Source organism: Myotis daubentonii, chromosome 2 (assembly GCF_963259705.1).
Source record: "Myotis daubentonii chromosome 2, mMyoDau2.1, whole genome shotgun sequence".
In the NCBI taxonomy this organism is placed as follows: domain Eukaryota; kingdom Metazoa; phylum Chordata; class Mammalia; order Chiroptera; family Vespertilionidae; genus Myotis; species Myotis daubentonii.
Genome location: NC_081841.1, coordinates 11,700,186 through 11,714,656, shown reverse-complemented (window position 1 = coordinate 11,714,656; position 14,471 = coordinate 11,700,186). Strand labels below are relative to the sequence as shown.

Below are 14,471 nucleotides of genomic sequence, written 5' to 3'. Positions count from 1 at the left end.
GGTGAGGGAGAGTAGAGAGGCAGGAAAAAAACGTGCTTCGTGTAGTAAAGAAAAAAGGACGTGAAATCCGAAACGCGGCGCCAGGCCCAGCGACTCCAGGCAGACGCTGTATGAACAGCCAGAGCACCTGGGTGAGGGCGGAATCACCTGCCCAACCTACCACCTTCCCGATCTGGTACCAAAGCTGGGAGTCTGAGGGGCAGGGACAGCAGCAGGGACTTCTGCGTCCCTACACTCTCATAGGCCCCCCCAATTCTCAGGCGGCTGCTCCCCGCTTCCTGTCGCCTTGATTACAGCCAGGGGGCGTGTGTGAGGGGCGGGGATGCGTGGAGCTGAAGAATTAAAAAAAAGAAAGGGGAGGTAATTAGCATCCTCTGATACCATTGGCTCTCCTCGGGTCCTGCTTTACATACGCCCGCCCCGCAGGCTGCCCGGGTTTGCGGGATTTGGCCAGGGTGTTCAGCCGCCGCGGTCGCTGCTGCGCTTCAGTGCCGGGCGGGCGGGCGCCGAGAGATCCCCGCGCGGGGATCTGGGAGCCGGGAGCCGGGAGCCCGGAGCTGGGAGCCAGCTGCCGCCGGAGCTGCTTCTGCGGCGGCGGCATCCGAGTTGATTTCCGTCTTACGAACACTGAGGCGGCGCCCGGCGGCTTGTGCACCCGGCCGGGCCCAGGAAGGAGAAGGTCAGATACTTTTTATTTTATTTTGGAAGGAAGGGGCGAGTCCCGGTGGCCCGCTCTTCGGTGCGCCCAGCTCCGGCCCGGACTCTGGAAGATGACTCCGGGGTCTGCCGGGTGCATTCCAGCGGCGGCGGCTCGGGGAGGCGGCGGAAAGTAGTAGCGCTTGGGAGTAGCGGCTGGTGGAAAAGTGAGCCGAGCGGGAGCGGACTCGGCTCTCCCCGCGCCCCGGCGCCCGCCGCCGCTCGCCGCTCCTTACCCCCGGCTCTCCGGCGGCCGCAGCATGAAGTGGCGCAGCGATGGCCAGGAGAGGTAAGAAGCCCGTAGTCCGAACGCTGGAGGATCTGACGCTGGACTCGGGTTATGGTGGCGCGGCGGACTCGGTGCGCTCCTCCAACTTGTCCCTGTGCTGTTCCGACTCGCACCCGGCGTCCCCGTATGGCGGGAGCGGCTGGCCGCCTCTAGCTGACTCCATGCACAGCCGGCACAACAGCTTTGACACCGTCAACACTGCCCTGGTGGAAGACTCCGAAGGGCTGGACTGCGCGGGCCAGCACTGCTCGCGGCTGCTGCCGGACCTCGACGAGGTCCCCTGGACCCTCCAGGAGCTGGAGGCGCTGCTGCTGCGCTCGCGGGATCCCCGGGCAGGCCCGGCGGCCCCCGGCGGCCTGCCCAAAGACGCGCTGGCCAAGCTGTCGATGCTGGTGAGCCGGGCGCTGGTACGCATCGCCAAGGAGGCGCAGCGCCTCAGCCTGCGCTTCGCTAAGTGCACCAAGTACGAAATCCAGAGCGCCATGGAGATCGTGCTGTCCTGGAGCCTGGCGGCGCACTGCACGGCGGCCGCGCTGGCCGCGCTGTCCCTCTACAACATGAGCAGCGCCGGCGGCGACCGCCTGGGCCGCGGCAAGTCAGCGCGCTGCGGCCTCACCTTCTCTGTGGGCCGCGTGTACCGCTGGATGGTGGACAGCCGCGTGGCTCTGCGCATCCACGAGCACGCCGCCATCTACCTGACGGCCTGCATGGAGAGCCTGTTCCGGGACATCTACGCGCGTGTCGTGGCCTCGGGGCTGCCCCGGAGTTGCAGCGGCCCCGGCTCGGCCTCCAGCTCCGGCCCAGGCCCGGGCTCGGGCTCCAACGCGGCCCCCGCGGCGGAGAAGGAGCGGGAGGCACCCGGAGGGGGAGCGGCGAGCGGCGGCGCCTGCAGCGCGGCCAGCAGCGCCAGCGGGAGCAGCAGCTGTTGCGCCCCTCCGGCCGCCAATGCCCCAGCTGCGGCCCCCCCGCCGGCCGCCGCGGCCAACCACCACCACCATCACCACCACACACTCCACGAGGCGCCCAAGTTCACCGTGGAGACGCTGGAGCACACGGTCAACAACGACTCCGAGATCTGGGGGCTCCTGCAGCCTTACCAGCACCTCATCTGCGGGAAGAACGCCAGCGGTAAGTGGCCACGCGAGTGCTACTCAACACGGCCAACTCTCCTGGCAAGTTTGCCTCGCGCCCCCCTCCCGCGTCGTTCCAGCCACCCGCGGCCGTCCCTCGGAGGGGACCGCTGAGTTGGAGGTGGGGGGACCCCGCCTGTTCCCTCCTGGGCTCCGGCTCCTGAGGTCCCAGGTCTGAGAGCGCGCGGTTCCGCCCACACTGCAGGGCCGGGCGGGGCTGCCTCCTGCCTGCTTGCGAAGAACCCAACACCCTGTTAGGGGGCAGGTTTGCGATCCTTTGCGCGTAGTAGTCCATATTTCTGCCCGAGCCTTCATTTTTTGACCTTGAAGATGCCAAATTCTCAAGCCCACGAGTTTGTCTCCCTGAATTCTCGAGAAGGCCCTTCTTTCCTCCGCCGCCCGGTTCCCACACTTCCCCGCACCCTTGGGGGGCAGTCAGGGCCCCTGGTGGAGAGGCCCCGCGGCGTAAAGGCAGAACCCCTGAGAGCTCAGCTCGCTAGTCGCTGAGACAGCAGGGGAGAGGGGTGTGTGGGGAGAAGGTGCAGCGGGAAGACTTATGGGTCCCAAGTTTTTCCGGGGCAGAGCGCACAGCTGGTGGGTGCTGCGCATGGACACCCCACCCCAATTTCGACCTCCCAGCTCGTGCCGTTTGGGGAGCCGTGTGGCAGGAGCTGCAGCCATTGCCACTTGACTTAAGGAGCACCACCAGGGGCCCGGGCAGGATGGGAGTGGGGCGGGGTCCTGGAGGGGGAGGTGTCGGTGTAGGGCGTCGTTTCCAGCAGGTTCTGTCATTCTTCCCGCATCCCCCCGTTTTGGAGGCAGAAGCTGGGTGGGATTGAACCTGCAGTTCTGGCGGCGGAGGGGGTGGGGCTGGGGGGGCTCTTGTTTTCAAGAGCTCGAGCTGGCGGTCCTGTCTGTGAAAGCCGAGCTAGACACTTCAAAGCGTCCATTTTCCACAGGAAATGGTAGAAGCGTAACTGGAGAGTCTAAAAGCGAAATAAAACTTTGTTTTTATTCGGCGGTTTGGCCGGAGGTTGCGTGGTTGGAGCTGAAATGCAGTCTTTCTGGGCAGATTTCATTCATGTTGCTGCCTGTCCGTTTCCCGGGGGCTGAAGGGGAGGTGGGGCGGGCGCGGCCGGGCCTCTGGGGGTACCAGATGTGTGCATGCGAGTGCGTGTGTGTTGGTGAATCTCTACATGAGCGCGAGCGTGTGCGCGGCCGTGCGTGTGTGTTAGGTGTGCCTGTGAGTGCGCGCAGGAGCGAGCAGGCGCGCGGGGCCAGAGTCTCCAAGAGAAGCCCTTCGGAAACCCGTCCTCCAGCTCTCCGTCCCTTCACCTGGCTCCGATCACCGTTGGGGGAGGGGAAGGAAGGAGCCAAGCGGGGGTGTGTGGTTCTGGTGGGGGTTGGGGGCGGGGAGGGCGGGTCGCGACTTCCGCGTTGATCCGGTATAGACTCTTTGCCCGAGCTCTTCCTCCTCCGCTGCCGGCTGAGGGCGCTACCTTAAAGAGAGGGTATCTCTGAGGCTTTCCCTCCCCACCCACCTACCCACCCGCGAGAAATTCCGACCGAGACGAAAACACCTGGGAGCAGGCATTGGTCTTTGCGTGTGTTTGTGTAGAAGGGGTTGGATACACCTGCAAAAACCAGGCGCTTGGATTGGACCGGATTGTTCCAAGCCCCACGCCAAGTGCAGAGGGGCTGACATTTCTTCCCACTGCGTGTGCTCATCGGCCTTGTTCTTAGCTTCCCCGTCACAGTCATTCTTTACTCTTTACTGCCTCTCCTCCCCCAAGGCCTCCTCACCCCAGTCCGTATCCCCTGCTGGAGTTGGAACCGCCTCTTATTTTTTTCCTCAAGGTTTCCTTTGGCAGGAAGATGCAGTCCCCTTAGAGGGCTTGAGCTTGGGAATCCAAGCCCCCTGCTCCACCCCTGTCTGCCATTCTCTGGAAATGATGACTTTGGTGACTCCCTTTCCTCCTCCTCCGGGCCCCAGTCTCCATATCTGTAAAATAAGGGTGGAGATCTGTAAGACACCGCCAGGTCCTCTTGTAGCTCCATCTGTTTGTGTTCGTAGCCTATGTTTTCAAGCTGGTTTGACTTTTATGATCTTTAACATCTTTTAAAGACAATGTTTGTGTTTATCCTTTTGGGAGTGAGTATAATTTAAGGAAGGAGAATCCCACAGCGCTGGTTTTGGGCAGGGTGAGTGTGTGGTGGCTGGGGTTTGCTGTCATCGCAGCATTTCCCACAGAGCTTAACTCCTGGGTTTCAGGGCCCCTCCAGCCATCTCTTAGAATGAGATATCCTCTAATTTCATTGTGATCTCTTCATCTCACTTCCTGGGCTTGTTTAAAATGTCAGGCCATCTATGCAGAAATGTGAAGGAATGAATGATTAACTTCTTCCGTGTCTGAAACATACCTTAAACGTCACACCTGTGTCTTAAACTGTTTGCATGGCAGTCTTTCCATGGTCTGCAAGGCTTATGAAAGAGCTCAATGCCTTACATAATAATTTTTTCCCCTTTTGACTCAGTAGCATCACTTACCCATTCATGTGTGAATTCATTTGTCCAGTAATATTTATTGAGCAATTACCAAATCTAAGGACTGAGGAAGGAAGTAGTGAGGTACATAGGCAATGACGACAGGCATCCTACACTACTCTGTATGTCAACCCATCTCATCTTCAACATTGCTTTGAAAGGGTACTGCTGTTATCCCCATTATACACAGGAGGAAACTGAGGCACGGGGAACTTAAGTATCTTCCTTAAGTGTCTTGCTCTTTAGTGACAAATGACTTCCCTGTCTTCAGGCAGCCCTTCCTGCCCTTTATTACATACACAGTGTGAAGAGACCCTTCACACCCTGACATTCTTCCTGAATCAATTTATACACCTTTTTCCTACCAAACTGAACTGGACAGTGCCGGGTTTTACGTTTTCACATCCCCTGCCAAGCCTAAGAGAGGGTCTGGTACACAGTTGGAGCGTATTAGATGCCTGTTGAGTTGAGGAAGCTATTGTACTGTATTATACAATGATGTCCTGAAAGAAGCTATGGAATTTTTTAGCTTCTTTTTTTTTAAAATATATTTTTATTGATTTCAGAGAGGAAGAGAGAAGGAAAGAGAGAGATAGAAACATCAATGATGAGAGAGAATCATTGATTGGCCGCCTCCTGCACACCCACCTCTGGAGATGCGCCCTTGGCTAGAATCGAACATGGGACCCTTCAGTCCTCAGGCCAATGCTCTATCCACTGAGCCAAACTGCCTAGGGCAGTGGTTCTCAACCTGTCTCGAACGACCCTTTCTCAGGGGTCACTTAAGACCATCGGAAAACATATATATAATTACATATTGTTTTTGTGAGTAATCACTATGCTTTAATTATGTTCAATTTGTAACAATGAAATTGGGGGTCACCACAACATGAGGAACTGTATTAAAGGGTCGCGGCATTAGGAACCACTGGGCTAGGACAAATTTCTAGTTTCTCGACTCATCTTTCCAGGTCTCTCTTTTTTTTTTTCTATCTTGGTTGCCCCTTCTTCCTGCCATCTTTGCACCTGTCCACCCTTCGAATTTGCTGCCAAGGCCTGAGGAATCATGCAACTAGTCATGTGGAAATCAACTCAGAAAATAAAAGACAATTGGCTTTAAATGACGGCTTGGTCACTCTCAAAACATCATAGGCGTGGGCTTAGGGCAGTGGTCGGCAAACTCATTAGTCAACAGAGCCAAATATCAACAGTACAACGATTGAAATTTCTTTTGAGAGCCAAATTTTTTAAACTTAAACTATATAGGTAGGTACATTGTTATTAACTTAACTAGGGGCCTGGTGCACGAAATTTGTGCACTGGGTGTGTGTGTGGGGGGGGGGGAGTGTCCCTCAGCCCAGCCTGCCCCCTCTCACATACTGGGAGCCCTCAGGCGTTGACCCCCATCACCCTCCAATCGCAGGATTGGCCCCTTGCCCAGGCCTGACGCCTCTGGCCCAGGCGTCAGGCCTGGGCAGGGGACCCTCAGACCCCTCCGATTGCTGGCTCTGCCCCTTGCCCAGGCCTGATGCCTCCGCCAGAGGTGTCAGGCTTGGACAGGGGACCCCCATCTCCCCCCGATCACAGGCTCTGACCCCCGCCCAGGCCTGAGGCCTCTGGCCCAGGAATCATGCCTGGGCAGGGGACCCCCATCTCCCTCTGATCACTTGCTCTACCCCCCGCCCAAGCCTGACGCCTCTGACCCAGGCTTCAGGCTTGGGCAAGGAGACCATTATCCCTCCAATCCCCGGCTCCGCCCCCCACCCAGGCCTGATGCCTTGGCCAGAGGAGTTGACCCTCATCACCCTCCGATCACCAATCACCAGATCGGCCCCTTGACCAGGCCTGAGGCCTCCGGCAGAGGTGTCAGGCCTGGGCAGGGGACCTCCAGCTCCCCGCGGTTGCAGGCTCTGCCCCTGCCCAGGCCTAACGCCTCTGGCCAAAGCATTAGGCCTGGGCAGGGGACCCCCAGCTCCCCGTGGTTGCAGGCTCCGCCCCTGCCCAGGCCTAACACCTCTGGCCTAGGCATCCGGCCCGGGCAGCGGGGACCCACAGTGGCAGCGGGGGGTGCCACGATCGCGGGGGCTCCGCCCCTGCCCCTGCAGGACGCCTCTGGCTGAGGCGTCCGGCCCGGGCAGCGGGGACCCGCAGCTGCAACAGCCCCGCGATTGTGGGCTCCGCTTTAGGCCCAGGCAAGGGACCCCTAGCTCCCGGGACTGCCAGCTTGACCGTGCCCAGCTCCCATCGCTGGCTCCACCCCTACTTCCTGCTGTCACTGGCCAGGGCGGCAAAGGCGCCTGATTCTCCGATCATGGCTGGGGGGCTGGCCAAAGGCGGCCCCAGGGCTGCCTTTGCCCTGCCCCCCACCTCTTAGCTCCCCCCTGGGTTTCTGATCACTGTCAGTGGCAGGGGGCTTCTTCCTGCTTTCCCTTTCGCCTCCCTGCATTGTACCTACATATGCAAATTAGCTGCCATCTTTTTTGGCAGTTAACTGCCATCTTAGTTGGCAGTTAATTTGCATATAGCCCTGATTAGCCAATGAAAAGGGTAGCGCGGTACGCCAATTACCATTTTTCTCTTTTATTAGTGTAGATTAGGGTACTCCTAAGGCTCAGGAAGAGCTACACTCAAGGGGCCAAGGAGCCACATGTGGCTCGCGAGCCACAGTTTGCCGACCACGGGTTAGGGCATGAGGTTTGTGGTGAGTGTTTTACTCTTTAGAACTTGTTTTATTAGTGTTGATTTTTAGCTGTTTGGAAGAGCTGAGGTTCCCAGTGAGCATTGCATTTCTCTGGGCTTTTAAAATTTGGCTTGGTTGATTTTGTTAAAGCTAAACAAGGAGCAGACAGAAGTGTCTCACCATGCTGGTGTATGCGCTAGTCATGTTACCTGGTAAACCCCTTCTGAGCTGGCCAGTTCACACTCATCCCTGAAGGCTTGGCTCAGGAATGATCTTTCTGGCATCTCTGTGAGGCCTTCCTTGAGAAACCCCTCCCCCACTCCCCATACCTGGCCCTTTCACACCCTTGCCCCATTCCTTAAGAATCCTGACCCTCTTTTAAGTGTTTCCCCATCATACCTTGGCACTTCCAGTGTAAGCTGGTGTCTTATTCGTCTGTCTTTGGTCTTTGTTTCTCCTTCCTTATCACCCAGCACAACACCTAGCACTTTGTAGATGCTGAGTACTGTTTGTTGAATGAATATAACTGGCCCATTAAATCTTTGGGATGTAAAATTTGCCCATCAACATCTGTAATCAGCATCTGTAAAGGCTTCTGAAGTCAGACCTTTTGAATTTCAAGGCTGCCATTTTCTAGCTCTATGTTCTCAGGTATGTGTTCTAACCTCTCTGAGCCCCAGAGTTCTCAGCTGTAAAAATGAAAGCAATAATTATGAGGACCAAATAAGATTATATATATTCTAGAGGCCCGGTGCACAAAAATTTGTGCACTCCAGGGGGAGGGGGTGTCCCTCAGCCCGGCCTGTGCCCTCTCGCAGTCTGGGACCCCTCGGGAGATAACGAACTGCTGGCTTAGGCCTGCTCCCGGGTGGCAGAGGGTAGGCCCAATCCCTAGGTGCAGCCCCTGGTTGGGCTCAGAGCAGGGCCGATTGGGGAGTTGGGGCGCTGCCCCCGTCATGCACAGAGCAGAGCGGATTGGGAGGTTGCGATGCCACCCTCAGTCATGCTCAGGGTAGGGCCGATTGGGGGGTTGGAACACTGCCCCCTGTCACACTCAAGGCAGGGTCAATGGTGAGGTTGCAGCGCCACCCCCTGTCATGCACAGAGCAGGGCCCATCAGGGGGTTGGGGCTCTGTACCCTGTCACGCACAGAGCAGGGCCCATCAGGGGGTTGGGGAGCTCCCCCCTGTCACGCACAGAGCAGGGTGGATCATGGGGTTGGGGCGCCACCCTCTATCACCCACAGAACAGGGCCGATCAGGGGGTTGGGGCGCCGCCACTCTCACACTCAGGGCAGGGCCGATGGGGAGGTTATGGCGTTACCCGGTCACACACAGAGCAGGGCCTGTGGTGGTGGGGGGAGTTGGGGTGCCACACCCTGTCACACACAGAGCCGCAGGGCAATCAGGGGGTTGGGGAGGTCCCCCCTATCAGGCACAGAGCAGGGCGGATAGGGAGGTTGTGGCCCCGCCCCCTGTCACACACAGAGCTGCAGGGCTATCAGGGGGTTTGGGCGCTGCCCCCTGTCACACTGATCCCGGTGCTGGGAGGCCTCTCAGCTCCGCTGATCCTGGTGCTGGGAGGCCTCGTGGTTCCGCTGATCCCGGTGCTGGGAGGCATATTACCCTTTTACTATATAGGATAGAGGCCTGGTGCACGGGTGGGGGCCAGCTGGTTTGCCCTGAAGAGTGTCCTGGATCAGGGTGGGGGTCCCCACTGGGGTGCTTGGCCAGCCTGGGTAAGGGGCTGAGGGCTGTTTGCAGCTGGTCACACACCCTTCAGGTTGGGGGTCCCCACTGGGGTGCCTGGCCAGTCTGGGTGAGGGGCTGAGGGCTGTTTTCAGGCTGGTGGGTGACTGAAGCTCCCAAGTGCTCCTTTTTTTCTTTTCTTTTTTTAATTCTGGGCCAGCTTTAGCTCTGGCTCCAGCTCTGAGGCCTCTGCTGCTGAAAGAAGGCATCTGGTTTGTTTGGGTTCTATTATCAAAACACTGTATCAACTCCAGCTCTGAGATCCTGGCGGGCTGAAAGCAGGTTTCTGGGGTTTTGTTTAGCTTCTATATTTGTAACAATGTTTCAAACTGCAAGTTCAGAGGCTGGCAAGGCAGGCGGGGAGCGTTGGTTTCCTCCTTCACTGAAGCAAGCAAGCCTCATGTTAGTTTCAAGCTGCCTGGCTGCCGGGCTGCCATCTTGGCTGGCAGTTAATTTGCATATCTCGCTGATTAGCCAATGGGAAGGGTAGCGGACGTACGGCTAATTACCATGTTTCTCTTTTATTAGATAGGATATAAGGGTATTCCAGTCTGGTGCCTAACACATGGTAGAGGCTAAAATCCAGACACAATCATGTCCCTTACTTCTGTTTCATTCAGATTAACTGGTTCCAATGTGTTCAGTGTGGATAGAGCCATCAGTATGCAAAATTTTTAATGGACCCCCCTTCCCAATAATTCCAGCATCAAATAATTCAGTGTTCCCACCTCAAGGATTGACCCTATGGGCACAGCACCACTGCCTAAGTTACAAAAAGATTGTTTGGGTCAAATGAAAGTAGCTCATTTTTTAAAATATATTTTTTTATCGATTTCAGAGAGGAAGAGAGAGATAGAAACATCAATGATGAGAAAGAATCATTGTTTGGCTGCCTCCTGCACACCCCACAATGGGGATCAAGCCCACAACCCGGGCATGTGCCCTGACCAGGAATCAAAACATGACTTCCTGGTTCGTAGGTTGACACTGAACCATGCTGGCAGGGCAGAAAGTAGCTCATTTTATTTGTTGTATTCTTTAAAGGCATTGTTAATGAAGGGGCACCAGGGAACTTTCCGGGGTGTGAGAAGTGCCCCTTATATTAATAGGGGTGTGTGTTCAGAGGTATATGCTTCTGTCCAAATGCATTGCCTTGTAAATTTTAGATATGTGCATTTCACTGTATTGCAAAATATACTTCAGTAAAAAGAGGACATACAAAAAAAGAAAAGCCGTAGGCATCCTTGAGTGAACTTTTGTTTTAAGTGCAGAAAGAGTCTGGAAGAGGCAGTGTGGCATGATAAAAGGGAGAGACCTTTACACTAAGAAAGTTCTGGCCTCAGAGTTTGGCTCTGCCACTTTATAAAAAGTGATTTAATTTTGCTGAGTTTGGTTTTCTCATTGGCACAGAGAGGATTGCCAAAAAAAAAAAAAAAAAAAAAGGGAAGAAAACTCAAACCTACCACATAGAGTGATTAAAAGTATTAAATCAGATTAAGTATGTGAATACATCTGCCATATAGTAGGTATTTGATAATAATGGCTTCCTTAAAAAAAAAACAGATTATTCGGGCTGATGATAATAATAATGCTTTGGGGATTTTTGAATAGTCTCTTTCATTTCAGGGATTCCCAATCACTTTATAAACATTAATTAACATGAGTCCTTGTCTCTGCAACACTTGCTTGGTGGGTAGGGTGATTTTCAGATCTTTTGTTTTACTGTTGCCCCATAGATTCTGATTCTGCACTAAATTCTTATTCGGCAGCTTTCCTGTCCCTGGACTGGTTGTGCTGTTCTGTGGTGCATTGTCACTGTGATGGACAAAAATGTCACAGGAGAAACCTTGCTCCTTACAAAGAACAGCAAAAGCTGTCTCATGAGCCAGCCACAGCAGTGTCTGTGCTCACAGAGCAGGTTTTTAATTAACTAGCTCGGTGTAAATTAAAACTTGGAATTTGGGTCAGTGGAGGGTTATTTGGTTTTCTATACAGACTTGCCAGTTCAGTGCTGGGGCCTTTGCAAATAGGGTGTTTCCTGACATATAAAAGAGAATTAATCAAATGAAACAATGAGGGACTAACCTGGAGACCTGGAGTCCAGGGCGAGCTTCCTGAAGGCCTTTGAGTAAGAGGAAGGCTTCTAATTCTGGGTCTGCTATTATTTGTGACCTTGAGCCAGGCACCAACTCACCTATAAAAATGGGTCTGATTATCATCTGTGGTAAATCCAAAATAGTAATTGACTTTGGAGTTGAACACAACATAACTTGCAGTTTCCCTATCTGTAAAATGGGCATAATAATAATAATAACCACACTTGTATAGTGCTTATTATGTGCCAGGCACTGTGTTAAGAACTTTATATATTATAATCATTACAGTTACATTAGCTATTATAAAAGACAACCCCAAAATCTTCAGGAGCTTAATACAATAGAAGGTCATTTATTATTCAGATTGGCACAGAGGGGTAGAGTGGGAGGAGGCAGGAGGGTCATTTAGGTAACAAGACTGATGGAGAGTTTGTCTTTTTTATTGTCAACACCTGACCTTCAGTGTCTTCCTGCACGTTCATCCAGCCAACAGGTGAAGGAAGAAGAGTGTGGAGAATCTTAAGAAAGTCAGAGGGTGGGTGGGTAGGTGGGAAGAGATCAACCAAAGAACTTGTATGCATATATGCATAACCTATGCATAGCACAGACAATAGGGTGATGAAGGGATGGGGACAGGTGCGGTGGGGGGGGAGTGCAGGGGGGCTAGAAGGGGTCAATTGGGGGGGGCGTTAGGACATATGTAATTCTTTCAACAATACATATTTATTTTTTTTTTAAAAAGGTCATTATGGGTTAAGCCTGCAAGGGACCGCATCACTTGTGCCCATATATCATTGGCCAGCTGTATCATCAGCTCCCTGGCCACCAAACATGTATATGCATTTTTCTTCTTACACACAACACATGTTTGCCTTTCCACATTCTGTCCAATCCCTGCTTCCCACTTCAAGTTCAGGAACTTTGGGTGGATTTCTGTCCTATCTATTGGAGGGTGGCTCCTCATGGTCCAGGGACCCATGAGCCAAAAGAGACACGTTATCTGTGCCCCTATACCATATTGGAGGATAATCCAGCAGGAAAAGACAATAGTGGAAGACACTGGCCCTTAATAGTGGTTATGAAATCTTGCCATGCAGGCACCGTGTGTGGGAAGCACTGTGTGCCCTGGAAATGGGTGAGGTTCCTTGCTTAAGCCCTCCGTCAGGAAGTGCCTGGTTCATTGTTCTCCATGCCCCGGGCTCTGTCCAGTAGGAGGGTTTTCGTTGTCCCTTGTTCTTCTTGACCATGCCTGCAATGGATCTCGGGGACTGTGGTCTCCTTGAGGCTCTAAATCTTTTGTTACCTAGTTCCCACCCTTGAACTTTTGAGGCCTAAGTTTTAATGCTGTAACAGTAAAAGACTTGAAATCCAGGCGTATAGATTTTGCCAATGCAATCCTCAGAACAACTGGAATCTTCCCCTCTGATGTCTAGTGTGCCAGGAGCCACACCTAAAGTTATTTCCTAGACCGTTCTGAAGCCTGCATTATTTCTTCGCTTTCTTAACTCCATGCCTCTCTTTCTCTCTCAACCTAACGCCAGCTACCTTGAGGCCAGGAGGCTTAGCTGGGAAGCTTATCCCCTGAGTCTGATATTTCACTTAAAAGTCTTCTTAGTCTTTTTTTCTGATTGCTTGAATCAGAAATCATTCTTTTTATAAACATTAATTAACATGAGTCCTTGTTAATTGGGGTCTAGAAATCATTCTTTTTCACCTCTCCACTCCTCCTTTCCAGTTTTACTTGCAAACTGGCTAATGCATGCCTGAGTTCCTCTCTTGAATACCATGCTAAACTCAGCCAGGGACACCCAGCAAACTCTATTACCATTATTTTTTCAAATCTCTTTCTTGAGAGCTTACCGGCTCAGTAGGCAAGAGTTCTGCCTTCTAAGTTGTCATAGATTATAGTTTAACCAAAAATTTTACTGCTGCATAACAGGGGTCTCCCGTTTTCCAGTCTCTGATATAATAACCCGCTATCTGACTTCTAAGCCAATGCCACATATTTAAGCACCCCACTTATTAGTTAGGGTAATGCTAGCTGTTGTTATATCAGATAAACCCTAACATATTCGGGCTGAACACAATAAAAGTTGTTTTCTCATTCCTGTTGAGTCCAGTTCATAGCAGGGGAGGGAGACACTCTGTTCCATTTATTAAGTGAGAGGCTTCGACCAGACTTGCAGGGTTTGACCACTTACCAGCTGTGTAAAACCCAGCATTGGGCAAGTTACCTAACCTCTCTGTGACTCAGTCTCCCCCTTTGTTAAATGAGAATGATAATAAAACCGAATTCATAGGGTTGTTGGGAAGTGCCCGGGCATGTAGAAATTGCTTAATAAATGTTGGCATTGCTGGATTTTGTTATATTCATCGTGACCTTTTCTATAGGCACCGTGTTAGACGTTAAGCAACATGGTTCCCTGTCTTCATGGAGATTGCAGGCTTGTTGTGCACTGTTTTTTCATCAAATAATCATGCAGATGTAACTTTTTTTAAAAAAATATATTTTATTGATTTTTTACAGAGAGGAAGGGAGAAGGATAGAGAGTTAGAAACATCTATGAGAGAGAAACATTGATCAGCTGCCTCCTGCACACCCCCTATTGGGGATGTGCCTGCAACCAAGGTACATGCCCTTGACCGGAATCGAACCTGGGACCCTTCAGTCAGCAGGCTGACGCTCTATCCATTGAGCCAAACCGGTTAGGGCCATGCAGATGTAACTTTACACCTGTGATAGTTGCTACAAAAGAGAGATGCATGGGCTTGTAGGATTCTCTACTAAGGCTCTTGATATAGTCGGCAGAAAGGGAAGGCTTTGTTAAGAAGGTGAGGCTTGAGTGAGGCTGAAGCGTGGCTCATTTGGTTGAAAGGGTAGAAGAATACTCTGTGAATACAAACAGAATGTGCAAAGGCCCTGTGGCAGAAGAGAGCATGATGAGGAGAGTGGCCAGTGTGGCTACAATGGGAGAATGAAGTGAGGGGAGTGGGTAGGGTTGGACCAAGCATCTGCCAGATTAAGGAATTTGTCTTTTCCCAAGGACACTCGAGTGCGTTGAAAGGTTTTAAGGCGGGAGATGACATGATCAGATTTGTGTCCTAAAAAGCTCAATGTAGATTGCAGTGTGGAGAGCAGACAGGAAGGGGAGAGTGACTGTGGGAAGGCCAGGTAGGTATTTTCACCCCCATCTTATACCAGATGCTTCAAAGTTGAAGGTAACTCCTCTCCCCGTCCTCATGATTATTGGCAATTCTGCTTTCTTTTTTTTTTTCCTGATACAAAG

The 14,471-nt window shown here is 52.7% G+C and overlaps 1 protein-coding gene across 8 annotated transcripts in view; it reads left to right on the top strand.

Moving 5' to 3' along the window:
* Window positions 1-430: 430 nt before the first annotated feature.
* ABTB3 (ankyrin repeat and BTB domain containing 3) overlaps window positions 431-14,471 on the top strand; it is a 262,019-nt gene continuing 247,978 nt past the window's right edge. For all 8 annotated transcript variants that reach the window (XR_009451115.1, XR_009451114.1, XM_059681746.1 and 5 more), the window contains exon 1: window positions 431-2,113. Coding sequence is in view for 6 of the 8 variants with exons in the window: in XM_059681746.1 (XP_059537729.1) it covers window positions 973-2,113 (1,141 nt within the window). In the remaining 2 variants the exon portion in view is untranslated. The remainder of the gene's footprint in view (window positions 2,114-14,471) is intronic.